Source organism: Oncorhynchus nerka, linkage group LG22, assembly GCF_034236695.1.
Source record: "Oncorhynchus nerka isolate Pitt River linkage group LG22, Oner_Uvic_2.0, whole genome shotgun sequence".
Taxonomy (NCBI): domain Eukaryota; kingdom Metazoa; phylum Chordata; class Actinopteri; order Salmoniformes; family Salmonidae; genus Oncorhynchus; species Oncorhynchus nerka.
The window spans coordinates 37,545,899-37,559,480 of NC_088417.1; the positions used below are offsets into that span (position 1 = coordinate 37,545,899).

The 13,582-nt window shown below is 43.3% G+C and overlaps 1 protein-coding gene across 1 annotated transcript in view; it reads left to right on the forward strand.

Moving 5' to 3' along the window:
• Positions 1–13,582, forward strand: part of LOC115105135 (receptor-type tyrosine-protein phosphatase N2-like) — a 240,064-nt gene that overhangs the window by 37,236 nt on the left and 189,246 nt on the right. The window contains exon 3 of the mRNA XM_065006804.1: positions 8,661–8,774. Coding sequence (XP_064862876.1) covers positions 8,661–8,774 — 114 coding nt within the window. The remainder of the gene's footprint in view (positions 1–8,660; positions 8,775–13,582) is intronic.

Consider the following 13,582-nt stretch of genomic DNA (forward strand, 5'->3'; position numbering starts at 1 on the left):
TATATCCATATTAATGATGCTGCTATATGATTTCGCATGGTCAGAAAAAGGGCTAGCTGACGTCCAACACCGTTAGTGCTCTATGGCAAGGGAATGATCAAATTCATATTTTGCAACACTTTTGCCAAGGTCTGAGTGGCAAACAGCAAGGTTTATAGAAACCTGTGCTGCTGCAAACTAAACGCTAGCTCGAAGCAAGAGGAAATAATATATCTAATGCTTTTCACGCATAGATTAAAAAAAAAGTTAGTTATATAACCTTTTGGTTCATTCAAAATCTATCTGCCATTACGATTCAAAAACCAACTGCCAATCCATTCCAGCATGACGACGCAAAAGGACAGTGGTTGAACCAACTTGCAAGTAGCCTACCAATAAGAACGTTATTTTTCAATCTATTAAGGTAAGCAAAGTTTCTTATTTAATTCAAATATATGAAGCCAAAGTCATATGATAAACTGTAGGCTCGATAAATAAAGTTGAAACTTTATTGGAATTTGGGCATGTTTGTATGCTAGCTAGCTAACTTAGCTAGCTTAACAGAAGAAGCGGGGCTATCTTAACTCTTTACAAGCTAGCCAGATAATTATTTAAAATAAACTTTTTAAAATTATTATACCAAATAGAGCTGCGGACCCAGCCTGACATTGGCAATTAGCTAATTGTTTATTTTATTTCAGTATTTGTGTGAAGTCAATTGAGGGTTGTACCCTATCTTTCATGAAGCCATTAGAAGACTTTTGCTGACTGTGATTATTTATAATAAATCATGTATAATAAGTCTGGGTGATTCAATAGCCTAGTTAATCCTTACAGTTAGGAGTTGGAGTCAATATCATTGTAAAATATGTCCATGGTGTTAAATACAGTTTATGATCAAACTTCAAATGTATAAGTTGATGGTTCGCATTACGGGATGTCAAGATCATATATTTCCATATTCTGTTCCAGTTAAAGGGTTCTTCAGATTCAATTAGATATGTGACCATACCTTTTTAATAGCTAGCTCAGAATATGAGCTTTCCAAATGTTGTTTATATATTATAGAGATCGTCCTTTTGGGAGCCCAGATACATCCCATCATTGCATTGTTCGGTAGTTGGGTTTCCCAATAAGTTGTAAATATAGACACAAATATTTTCCTGGTAATGTGTATGTGTCTTTTAAATCTTGGAATGTTCTCAAATCAAATCAAATGTTCTGTGTCACATACTCCGAATACAACAGGTGCAGACCATACCGTGAAATGCTTACTTACCAGCCCTTAATCAACAATGCAATTCAGGAAAGAGTTTAAAAAATATTTACTAAATAGACTAAAGTAAAAAATAAAAAATAAAAAGTAACACAATAAAATAACAATAACGAGGCTATATAAAGGGGGTACCGGTAACGAGTCAATGTATAGGGGTACAGGTAGTCAAGGTAATTTGTACAGGTCTGTATGGGTAAAGTGATTATGGATAGATAAGACAGGCATAGCAGCAGTGAAAAAAATGGGGGGGGGCAATTTAAATAGTCCAAATGGCCATTTGATTTACTTGTTCAGTCTTATGGCTTGGGGGTGGATGCTGTGAATAAGCCTTTTGGTGAAATATTGGTATGGGCATGCCATTTTGATTCCCAATTACACAGTTGTTAAACTTTGCTCCAAATATAAATTATGTGAGCAATAATAGGATCAAAGCGTAGTTTACATTGTTGTACCTCTTGGCGCACCGATCCCTTTAGCGGGATTATTTTCGTCAACATCCGCTAAATTGCAGAGCGCCAAATTAAAATTAAATTACTAAAAACATTTAATTTTCATGAAATCACAAGTGCAATATACCAAAGCACAGCTTAGCTTGTTGTTAATCCACCTGCGGTGTCAGATTTCAAAAAAGCTTTACAGCGAAAGCTCTCCTTCCAGTTCTCTGCTGCCAATGACTGGAACTAATTGCAAAAATCACTGAAGCTGGAGACTCATATCTCCCTCACTAACTTTAAGCTTCAGCTGTCAGAGCAGCTCACAGACCATTGCACCTCTACATAGCCCATCTGTAAATAACCCATCCAACTACCTCATCCCCATATTGTTATTTTGTTCTTTGTTGCTCCTTTGCACCCCAGTATCTCTACTTGCACATTCATCTTCTGCACATCTATCACTCCAGTGTTTAATTGCTAAATTCAAATCAAATCAAATTTGTATTTGTCACATACACATGGTTAGCAGATGTTAATGCGAGTGTAGCGAAATGCTTGTGCTTCTAGTTCCGACATTGCAGTAATAACCAACAAGTAATCTAGCTAACAATTCCAAAACTACTACCTTATAGACACAAGTGTAAGGGGATAAGAATATGTACATAAACATATATGAGTGAGCGATGGTACAGTGCGGCATAGGCAAGATACAGTAGATGGTATTGAGTGCAGTATATACATATGAGATGAGTATGTAAACAAAGTGGCATAGTTAAAGTGGCTAGTGATACATGTATTACATAAAGATGCAGTAGATGATATAGAGTACACTATATACATATACATATGAGATGAATAATGTAGGGTATGTAAACATTATATTAGGTAGCATTGTTTAAAGTGGCTAGTGATATATTTTACATCAATTCCCATCAATTCCCATTATTAAAGTGGCTGGAGTTGAGTCAGTGTGTTGGCAGCAGCCACTCAATGTTAGTGGTGGCTGTTTAACTTCTTGCGTCGATCCATCCCGGATCCGGGATCGTGAATACAGCCTCAAGCTCATTACCATAACGCAACGTTAACTATTCATGAAAAATGAAATTAAATAAACATGCTAGCTCTCAAGCTTAGCCTTTTGTTAACAACACTGTCATCTCAGATTTTCGAAAATATGCTTCTCAACCATAGGAAAACAAGCATTTGTGTAACAGCATTTAGCGTTCGCATAGCATTTAGCGTTAGCATTCAGCAGGCAACATTTTCACAAAAACCAGAAAACCATTCAAATAAAATCATTTACATTTGAAGAACTTCTGATGTTTTCAATGAGGAGACTCTCAGTTAGATAGCAAATGTTCAGTTTTTCCTGAAAGATTATTTGTTTAGGAGAAATCGCTCCATTTTGTGCGTCACGTTTAGCTAAGAAAAAAACATGTATCCAGGATTGTGTAAATCTATCCGCAAGCTCATTAGCATAACACAACGTTAACTATTCATGAAAATCGCAAATGAAATGAAACAAATATCCTAGCTCTCAAGCTTAGCCTTTTGTTAACAACACTGTCATCTCAGATTTTCAAAAATATGCTTCTCAACCATAGCAAAACAAGCATTTGTGTAACAGTATTGATAGCTATTGACAGCTAGCGTTAGCATTTAGCGTTAGCATTCAGCAGGCAACATTTTCACAAAAACCAGAAAACCATTCAAATAAAATAATTTACCTTTGAAGAACTTCGGATGTTTTCAATGAGGAGACTCTCAGTTAGATAGCAAATGTTCAATTTTTCCTGAAAGATTATTTGTGCAGGAGAAATCGGTCCGTTTTCTGCGTCATGTTTGGCTACAAAAAAAAAACTAAAATTCATTCGTCAAAACGCCAAACTTTTTTCCAAATTAACTCCATAATATCGACTGAAACATGGTAAACGTTGTTTAGAATCAATCCTCAATGTGTTTTTCACATATCTCTTCGATGATATATCGTTCGTGGAAGTGTGCGTTCTCCTCTGAATCTCAATGGAAAATGCCTCCAGTTGAAGATTTACGCACCAATTTAGACAAAGGACACCGGGCGGACCCCTGGCAAATGTAGTCTCTTATGGCCAATCTTCCAATGATATGCCTACAAATATGGCACAATGCTGCAGACACCTTGGACAAACGGCAGAGAGCTTAGGCTCGTTCATGGCACATTCACAGCCATATAAGGAGACAATGGAAGACAGAGCCTCAAAAATTCTGCTCATTTCCTGTTTGAGGTTTCATCTTGGTTTCGCCTGTAGCATGAGTTCTGTGGCACTCACAGATAATATATTTGCAGTTTTGGAAACGTCAGAGTGTTTTCTTTCCAAAGCTGCCAATTATATGCATAGTCGAGCATCTTTTCGTGACAAAATATTGCGCTTAAAACGAGCACGTTTTTTAATCCAATAATGACATAGCGCCCCCATAGGTTGAAGAGGTTAACAGTCTGATGGCCTTGAGATAGAAGCTGTTTTTTAGTCTCTCGGTCCCAGCTTTGATGCACCTGTACTGACCTCGCCTTCTGGATGATAGCGGGGTGAACAGGCAGTGGCTCGGGTGGTTGTTGTCCTTGATGATCTTTATGGCCTTCTTGTGACATCGGGTGTTGTTGTTGTCCTGGAGGGCAGGTAGTTTGCCCCCGATGATGCGTTGTGCAGACCTCACTACCCTCTGGAGAGCCTTACGGTTGTGGGAGGAGCATTTGCCGTACCAGGCGGTGATACAGCCCGACAGGATGCTCTCGATTGTGCATCTATAGAAGTTTGTGAGTGCTTTTGGTGACAAGCCAAACTTCTGAGGTTGAAGAGGCGCTGCTGCGCCTTCTTCACGATGCTGTCTGTGTGGGAGGACCAATTCAGTTTGTCTGTGATGTGTATGCCGAGGAACTTAAAACGTACTACCCTCTCCACTACTGTTCCATCAATGTGGATAGGGGGGTGTTCCCTCTGCTGTTTCCTGAAGTCCACAATCATCTCCTTAGTTTTGTTGACGTTGAGTGTGAGGTTATTTTCCTGACACCACACTCCGAGGGCCCTCACCTCCTCCCTGTAGGCAGTCTCGTCGTTGTTGGTAATCAAGCCTACCACTGTTGTGTCGTCCGCAAACTTGATGATTGAGTTGGAGGCGTGCGTGGCCACGCAGTCATTTACATTTACATTACATTTAAGTCATTTAGCAGACGCTCTTATCCAGAGCGACTTACAAATTGGTGCGTTCACCTTATGACATCCAGTGGAACTGCCACTTTACAATAGTGCATCTAAATCTTTTAAGGGGGGGGAGTGAGAAGGATTACTTTATCCTATCCTAGGTATTCCTTAAAGAGGTGGGGTTTCAGGTGTCTCCGGAAGGTGGTGATTGACTCCGCTGTCCTGGCGTCGTGAGGGAGTTTGTTCCACCATTGGGGGGCCAGAGCAGCGAACAGTTTTGACTGGGCTGAGCGGGAACTGTACTTCCTCAGTGGTAGGGAGGCGAGCAGGCCAGAGGTGGATGAACGCAGTGCCCTTGTTTGGGTGTAGGGCCTGATCAGAGCCTGGAGGTACTGAGGTGCCGTTCCCCTCACAGCTCCGTAGGCAAGCACCATGGTCTTGTAGCGGATGCGAGCTTCAACTGGAAGCCAGTGGAGAGAGCGGAGGAGCGGGGTGACGTGAGAGAACTTGGGAAGGTTGAACACCAGACGGGCTGCGGCGTTCTGGATGAGCTGTAGGGGTTTAATGGCACAGGCAGGGAGCCCAGCCAACAGCGAGTTGCAGTAATCCAGACGGGAGATGACAAGTGCCTGGATTAGGACCTGCGCTGCTTCCTGTGTGAGGCAGGGTCGTACTCTGCGGATGTTGTAGAGCATGAACCTACAGGAACGGGCCACCGCCTTGATGTTATTTGAGAACGACAGGGTGTTGTCCAGGATCACGCCAAGGTTCTTAGCGCTCTGGGAGGAGGACACAATGGAGTTGTCAACCGTGATGGCGAGATCATGGAACGGGCAGTCCTTCCCCGGGAGGAAGAGCAGCTCCGTCTTGCCGAGGTTCAGCTTGAGGTGATGATCCGTCATCCACACTGATATGTCTGCCAGACATGCAGAGATGCGATTCGCCACCTGGTCGTCAGAAGGGGGAAAGGAGAAGATTAATTGTGTGTCGTCTGCATAGCAATGATAGGAGAGACCATGTGAGGTTATGACAGAGCCAAGTGACTTGGTGTATAGCGAGAATAGGAGAGGGCCTAGAACAGATAGGAATAGGAGAATAGGAGAGGGCCTGTCAGGTAGGACGCAATCCAAGCGTGAGCCGCGCAGGCGATGCCCAACTCGGAGAGGGTGGAGAGGAGGATCTGATGGTTCACAGTATCGAAGGCAGCCGATAGGTCTAGAAGGATGAGAGCAGAGGAGAGAGAGTTAGCTTTAGCAGTGCGGAGCGCCTCCGTGATACAGAGAAGAGCAGTCTCAGTTGAATGACTAGTCTTGAAACCTGACTGATTTGGATCAAGAAGGTAATTCTGAGAGAGATAGCGGGAGAGCTGGCCAAGGACGGCACGTTCAAGAGTTTTGGAGAGAAAAGAAAGAAGGGATACTGGTCTGTAGTTGTTGACATCGGAGGGATCGAGTGTAGGTTTTTTCAGAAGGGGTGCAACTCTCGCTCTCTTGAAGACGGAAGGGACGTAGCCAGCGGTCAGGGATGAGTTGATGAGCGAGGTGAGGTAAGGGAGAAGGTCTCCGGAAATGGTCTGGAGAAGAGAGGAGGGGATAGGGTCAAGCTGGCAGGTTGTTGGGCGGCCAGCCGTCACAAGACGCGAGATTTCATCTGGAGAGAGAGGGGAGAAAGAGGTCAGAGCACAGGGTAGGGCAGTGTGAGCAGAACCAGCGGTGTCGTTTGACTTAGCAAACGAGGATCGGATGTCGTCGACCTTCTTTTCAAAATGGTTGATGAAGTCATCTGCAGAGAGGGAGGGGGAGGGGGAGGAGGATTCAGGAGGGAGGAGAAGGTGGCAAAGAGCTTCCTAGGGTTAGAGGCAGATGCTTGGAATTTAGAGTGGTAGAAAGTGGCTTTAGCAGCAGAGACAGAAGAGGAAAATGTAGAGAGGAGGGAGTGAAAGGATGCCAGGTCCGCAGGGAGGCGAGTTTTCCTCCATTTCCGCTCGGCTGCCCGGAGCCCTGTTCTGTGAGCTCGCAATGAGTCGTCGAGCCACGGAGCGGGAGGGGAGGACCGAGCCGGCCTGGAGGATAGGGGACATAGAGAGTCAAAGGATGCAGAAAGGGAGGAGAGGAGGGTTGAGGAGGCAGAATCAGGAGATAGGTTGGAGAAGGTTTGAGCAGAGGGAAGAGATGATAGGATGGAAGAGGAGAGAGTAGCGGGGGAGAGAGAGCGAAGGTTGGGACGGCGCGATACCATCCGCGGGTGAACAGGGAGTACAGGAGAGGGCTCAGAACGCACCCTTGTGGGGCCCCAGTGTTGAGGATCAGCGGGGTGGAAATGTTGTTGCCTACCCTCACCACCTGGGGGGCGGCCCGTCAGGAAGTTGATGACGAGCTTGGAGGGCACTATGGTGTTAAATGCCGAGCTGTAGTCGATGAACAGCATTCTCACATAGGTATTCCTCTTGTCCAGATGGGTTAGGGCAGTGTGCAGTGTGGTTGAGATTGCATCGTCTGTGGACCTATTTGGGCGGTAAGCAAATTGGAGTGGGTCTAGGGTGTCAGGTAGGGCGGAGGTGATATGGTCCTTGACTAGTCTTTCAAAGCCACTACGGCCTATTTATTGCCTTACCTCCCTAATCTTACCTCATTTGCACACACTGTATATATATTTTTTCTATTGTTTTATTGACTGTACGTTTGTTTATTCCATGTGTAACTCTGTGTTGTTGTTTGTGTCGCACTGCTTTGCTTTATCTTGGCCAGGTCGCAGTTGTAAATGAGTACTTGTTCTCAACTGGCCTACCTGGTTAAATAAAGGTGAAATTAAAAATGTAAGAAATGTAATGACCAGGAACCCGATGGTTACATTGACAGTGCTCTAGAGTTCCTCTGTTGAGATGGGAGAACCTTCCAGAAGGACAGCCATCTCTGCAGTACTCCACCAATCAGGCCTTTATAGAGTGGTATAGTGGCCAGACGGAAGCCACTCCTCAGTAAAAGGCACTTGACAGCCCGCTTGGAGATTGCCAAAAGGCACCTAAAGACTCTTAGACCATGGGAAACAAGATTCTCTGGTCTGATGAAACCAAGATTGAACTTTTTGGCCTGAATGTATTGTCATGTTTGATGGAAAAGTGGCACCATCCCTATGGTGAAGCACGGTGGTGGCAGCATCATGCTGTGGGGATGTTTTTTAGTGGCAGGGACTGGGAGACTAGTCAGGATCGAGGCAAAGATGAACAGAGCTAAGTACAGAGAGATCCTTGATGAAAACCTGCTCCAGAGCGCACATGACCTCAGATTGGAGCGAAGGTTCACCTTCCAACAGGACAACAACCCTAAGCACACAGCCAAGACAAAGTAGAAGTGGCTTCAGGACAAGTCTCTGAAGGATCTGCAGAAAGGAATAAAATAAACTCCCCAAATACATGTTTGCCAAGCTTGTAGCGTCATACCCAAGAAGGCTTGAGGCTGTAATCACTGGCAAAAGTGCTTCAACAATGTACTGAGTAAAGGGTCTGAATACTTATGTAAATGTGATATTTTAGTTTTTTTAAATGTTGTATACATTTGCAAATATTTCTAAATATTTGTCATTATGGGGTATTTGTCATTATGGGGTATTATGTTTAGATTGATTAGGAATTAAAAAAAACAATTTAATCGTTTTTAGAGTAGCGTAACAAAATGTGGACAAAGTCCAAGGGGTCTGAATACTTTCCGAATGCACTGCATGTAACAGAAATACTGACCATCGCTGGTAGATGATCTGTTTGTTGACAGTGTGTATGTGTGTGTTCTCTCATAGACAGAGTGTTTGGAAGGTGTCTGGAGTTACCTAGTGCGGACCTATACACCTATGATGTGTCAGCCTCTGCTCTACAGCACTTGAGGACTCTCCTCCAGAAACTGTCCCACAGAGGTACTGTCTGTCTGTCTGTCTCTCTGCTTGTCTTTCTGTCTGTCTCGCTGTCCCTGTACAGATGCGTGTGTATGTCTGATTGGTCCGTCTGTCCTGTCGACATTATAAAACAGATTCAGCTCTGATGTGAAAGCAAGCCAAACGGTCGGATTACACATTTGGCCCAGAGGTAAAGAACAGGTAATTTGCCTCATACAGACCTTTGTTCCCTGATCATATAACGGCAATAGGAATCTAATTGACTCGTACGATTGCAGGACATTTAGTGCTTATTTTGTGGATGAGTGACTGTGCTGCATGCGGTGTAATTGCGTTAGATTTTCTGTCCTGCTCAATGAATGAGAGCACAGCAGCTAATGTGTTTGTTAAACAGGGTAGATACAGGAGAACAGGACACAGAACTGGCCCAAGGATGTCCTCAAACAACAGGAGAGAGAACAAAGTTATAGTTACAGAAAATATTGTCTGTGCAGGGACGCAACTTATATTCTCCTGTATTTACCCCACCAAAATGAAACGTTAATTAGCTGCTAATGTGGCTATCATAAATATCTACAAATGCCATGATGATCTGGAGGAGACTCTCGAATCGAGACAATGGTAAAAAAATCTCTGGATTAACTATCTAATGTTAGCTAAATGTAGTAATGAATAAATTGGCCAAATGTCTTTAAATGGACAATTCTGTGAACTGCCTTGTACAAGTTTTAAGTTGACACAATACCTGTTAACAAAGGTGTCAGCTAGAGATGACGTGCAGGAGCTTGCAGGGATTTGTAGTTTTGCATGATGTCTACTTTGACGCTAATTAGCATTTTCAAATCTGAGAGTAAATAGAGCCGAATATATTGATTAAATATTTACATGGTTATCAAAACGTCACTCCAGGGTAAGCCTACACGAAACACAGCCCTTATTTTAAGTGTTTCTAAAAATCCCCTATGGGAAAAATGAATGGTGGAAAAACAATTGGAACCATTTCCCTGTTTGACCATTACCCTGTTTTATGGGCATTATAACACCTCCACTGTGGGGCTTTATATTAGAGATCTGCACACGCACCCGCAGCTTTTCGTACCACACCCGTTGGCTTTCTGTCCGATTCCCACCCACTACCACAACAACTGGTCCCAAACCTAATTGCAGTCCCGCAATGTTATTTTAGGAAGTTCACTTGCCAGCCATGGTCGAGGAATTTTGAGCCCTGTATACAATGTCAAATGCGCAAAAATAACTTAAGAAATAGGTTAAATTACAAGAGATGCTCACATGGCCCATTTATATTAGGCTATCTGTATTACTGGGCTATATCAGCCAATATGCTAGATGTAGTTTGAAGAGAGCAGAGTTGGAGAGACTTGCACTTTCTCTTTAGTTATTTGTATAGCCTACCTTTTAGGAGTGGGAATATTTTCAGAGAGAAATATGGGTGATCAACATTTATATCTAGGCAATGAAGTAAACTATAGCCTAATCATAGGAAATCTGGATAAAAGGATATTAGAAGGGTGAGCCGGTTAAGGATCGATTCAGACCAGGTGTTAAAATTGTACGACAAGCGACAGTTTATTTCAGAGGAGAATATCTGGTACACGTAAATACGGCTCTTCCGTTAGTTCGTGTTGGAACAGCAGGCAGAGAGCGCGTAAACAGTCAGCACAGCCCTTATATACGTCACAGAAAGTAGGTTGACCCTAGGAAGATCGGATCTCCGGATTGGTTCAGCTGGTTGTAGTCTGTAGTCTTCCGCCATTGGCTCAGTTGTCTGTCCGTCATCGTAGGATCTTCTTCGGGCACAGTGTTCGGTTAAAAAAGGGAGATTATGTGTGTAATGTGGGAGCTATCCTGTAGGGGACCCCACAGGCTTTACTGTGAGTTGTAGCCATGTAATTAGCAGTAAGTTTAGTCACCTGCATACGAAATAGCAATTCCTTACAAATCCCTCTCTTCACGTCTCCTCAGAGACGTGACACCACCTAACTAGATCCAGACACAACACAAAAAAAAAAAAAAAAAAAACAAACAAAAAACTTCTCCCTAAGGGACTATGAAATAAGGCACGGTACTAAACAGAAATAGATATATATGTATTCCCATCATGTTCTCCATTCAATCCCACTATGTACTAAGTTGGCTTACCCTCATTTAACAGAGCGGAGAACAGCTCAAAATAAAAGTAAAAATTATTGTCCACATTAGCCAGCTTTTCCAGCAGGAAAAAGTTTCTGATACCCTCTCTTCACATCTCCTAAGAGATGTGATATAGTCCAGATACATTACTCCAAGCAAAAACGAAGACATAATCCAAAAAGGAAAAATATCCTAAACTAGGTATGTCTATCCGGAAATGGCCCACAAAGAAAAATAATTTCCCCCTCTTCCCATCCCAGATGGGACACGACATACAATGGAGAAGCTTAATCAATAAAAGCAACTGGATCCCCCTTTTTACTCCTGCTAGGGTGTCACTCAATTATCCTTTATTCCAGCAGTCATAGCATTTCATGAAAATAATAAAAAGTTTATTACTAATAACAAGTTATATATGCCTTTGTTGTATGCCTTTGTTCCCCCCAAGGGTGTCACTTATCAAAAACAGGATAAAACTTTATTGTTATTGACATGTAAGATGTAGGATAAAACTTTGGTCATGGAAAACAGAGTAAAGAATTATTAGAAACCATCTGGTCCTCTCAGCTACTTCTATCCTGTACCAAGTGGGCTCCTTGCCACCCAGGGACTCCAAACCATGTGTCATCATCAGTCAGTCCCATCCTCCCCTGAAAGCATGCTTCCGTATCGGCATCGCCAACTGGAGCATCAAGCAAAGGCATCATGCCTGAAGCCCTCACCACATCTGTAACAGACTTGTCAAAACACAGTATGATGCAAACAGCACATCACATCAATAACAAATAATACAAGAATTAGGGTCAGAAATCCAGTAACCATCCTACCAGTGCACTTACCAAACCAGGCCAAGAGAACAGACTCCTCCACCCCCCCGTGGACCTCATCTTAGCAGATAGTGCATCAACCCCGCCTTAGATTGTGAAGTTTAAAAACTATCATCTGGACTGGTATTAGGAATATACGTGCAACATTGTTTACCGAACATCTTGCAGACGTCCCCTGACTGGCAAGAAGCATATCCAAGGCAAGTCTATTCTGTCTGGAAACCCCAAATGTGGCCTCAAGCTGTTCAGACATACTAGTGAGTGCATCACGGGAGTAATTCACAAAACGCTGTTGGTCATAGTAGATATAATTAATCCATGCAGTCTGTCCAGCATCCACCATGGCTGGACCCATAGTAGGTAGTAAGTGCCAGAGTCCATCATTCCTACCCAAGGCCTGAAACTCATGAGGAATCCCCACTGGCACTCCCAACAGGTTAGTGTGTATGTCAACTACATCCTCTGTCCATGGAGCACTACAACATTTGTCTCCCATGGGATGGAATGTTTTCAGGTCCCCTGGTTACAGAACTCAGCAGCTGTTCAGCAACAACATCAACAATGGTCAGTGGAATTATCAAACTGGTCAGACCACACGTACCTTGCCATTCTCCTCTAAGAATGGGTCTCAGCCCTCTTTTGGCTTCACTCATCCACCATACATCAGCCAGACCACTAGTTTGGTTTAGGCCTGTAACTGGCCAAGTGGAATTAATGGTTATGTTACTCCTGCAATCAGCTTCAGGCAATCTCCCATAATCAATGCCATTACCTGTACCCGTGATGCACTCGTAATTGCCCCCATATGCCTCAACACCCCAAGAGGCCCGATGAGGAGGTACTGCAGGAAACACAAGGCTCAAAGAGGAACAGAGGGTTGAATTGGGCTTAACCTGGTAAAAACTTCTCAAAATACACAACCACCCCTCTCCTTCTCCTACAGCAAATGGGTGTAGCCAGAACAGGTCTAGCATAACTTCAAATAATACAGTCCTTTCCTCTCAGGGTTTTAGCTGTGTACCTCATATAAGACAGCCACAAATTGTCCCTACTATCAAAACCAGTCTCAGTTTCTAATTGATCAATAGCCGAATAGACTCTAACATTAATTACCTGAATGGTATTTTTAACACAGTGGTGGTAGAGGAGTGTGTCCGGTTACCTCTGGTCTTGGCAGTACCCTGATAGAAAACACACCCATCATGTCTGTCCTCGTCCTTTGTAGTCCGAGGGTGTGAGTGCCTGCATCAGAGAGCTTAATAGTTTTGATGGTTAGTAGGATTTCATCACCTTTACAAAGTTCAACATTGCTCCCAGGTTTCCCCATATCATGGAAAACCTATCCACCCTTGTGGGATCCTCCATGCTATACGGATATCCTCTTCTCCAATCCTAGAACTGTCCGAAGTCGGTTACCATGTAATCTCTACTCTAACTTCTTGTCTACCCAGATCTAGGGATTCGTATGCTTATTTTGGAACAAAATACACATCACTTAGCCAGAGCCAGACACATCTTCACTTCTATGAACAAAAACAGGGGTGATAGGACAGGTAGGGTTACTTCATTCGAGAGTTGGCCCCCGGAATTCTGTTAATTCCAGTTCTTCTCCCGAACTCTGTTTATTGTCCGACAGTGAAAAAAGTGTCTTACCCTTCCGCCGTGCGATATGAATCTGGGTAGCTCTTTCAGCTAGCTGTCACCAGGGGTCTTCTATGGTCCCCAAGCCTCTGGGACTGGATTGAGTGACTTCACCTGTAGTTCACCTGTAATGCATACAATCCTGGACATACAGGCTTGGTTAACAAACAATTTCTCATATGTTTTATCTGATTATATCTTTAACTTCTA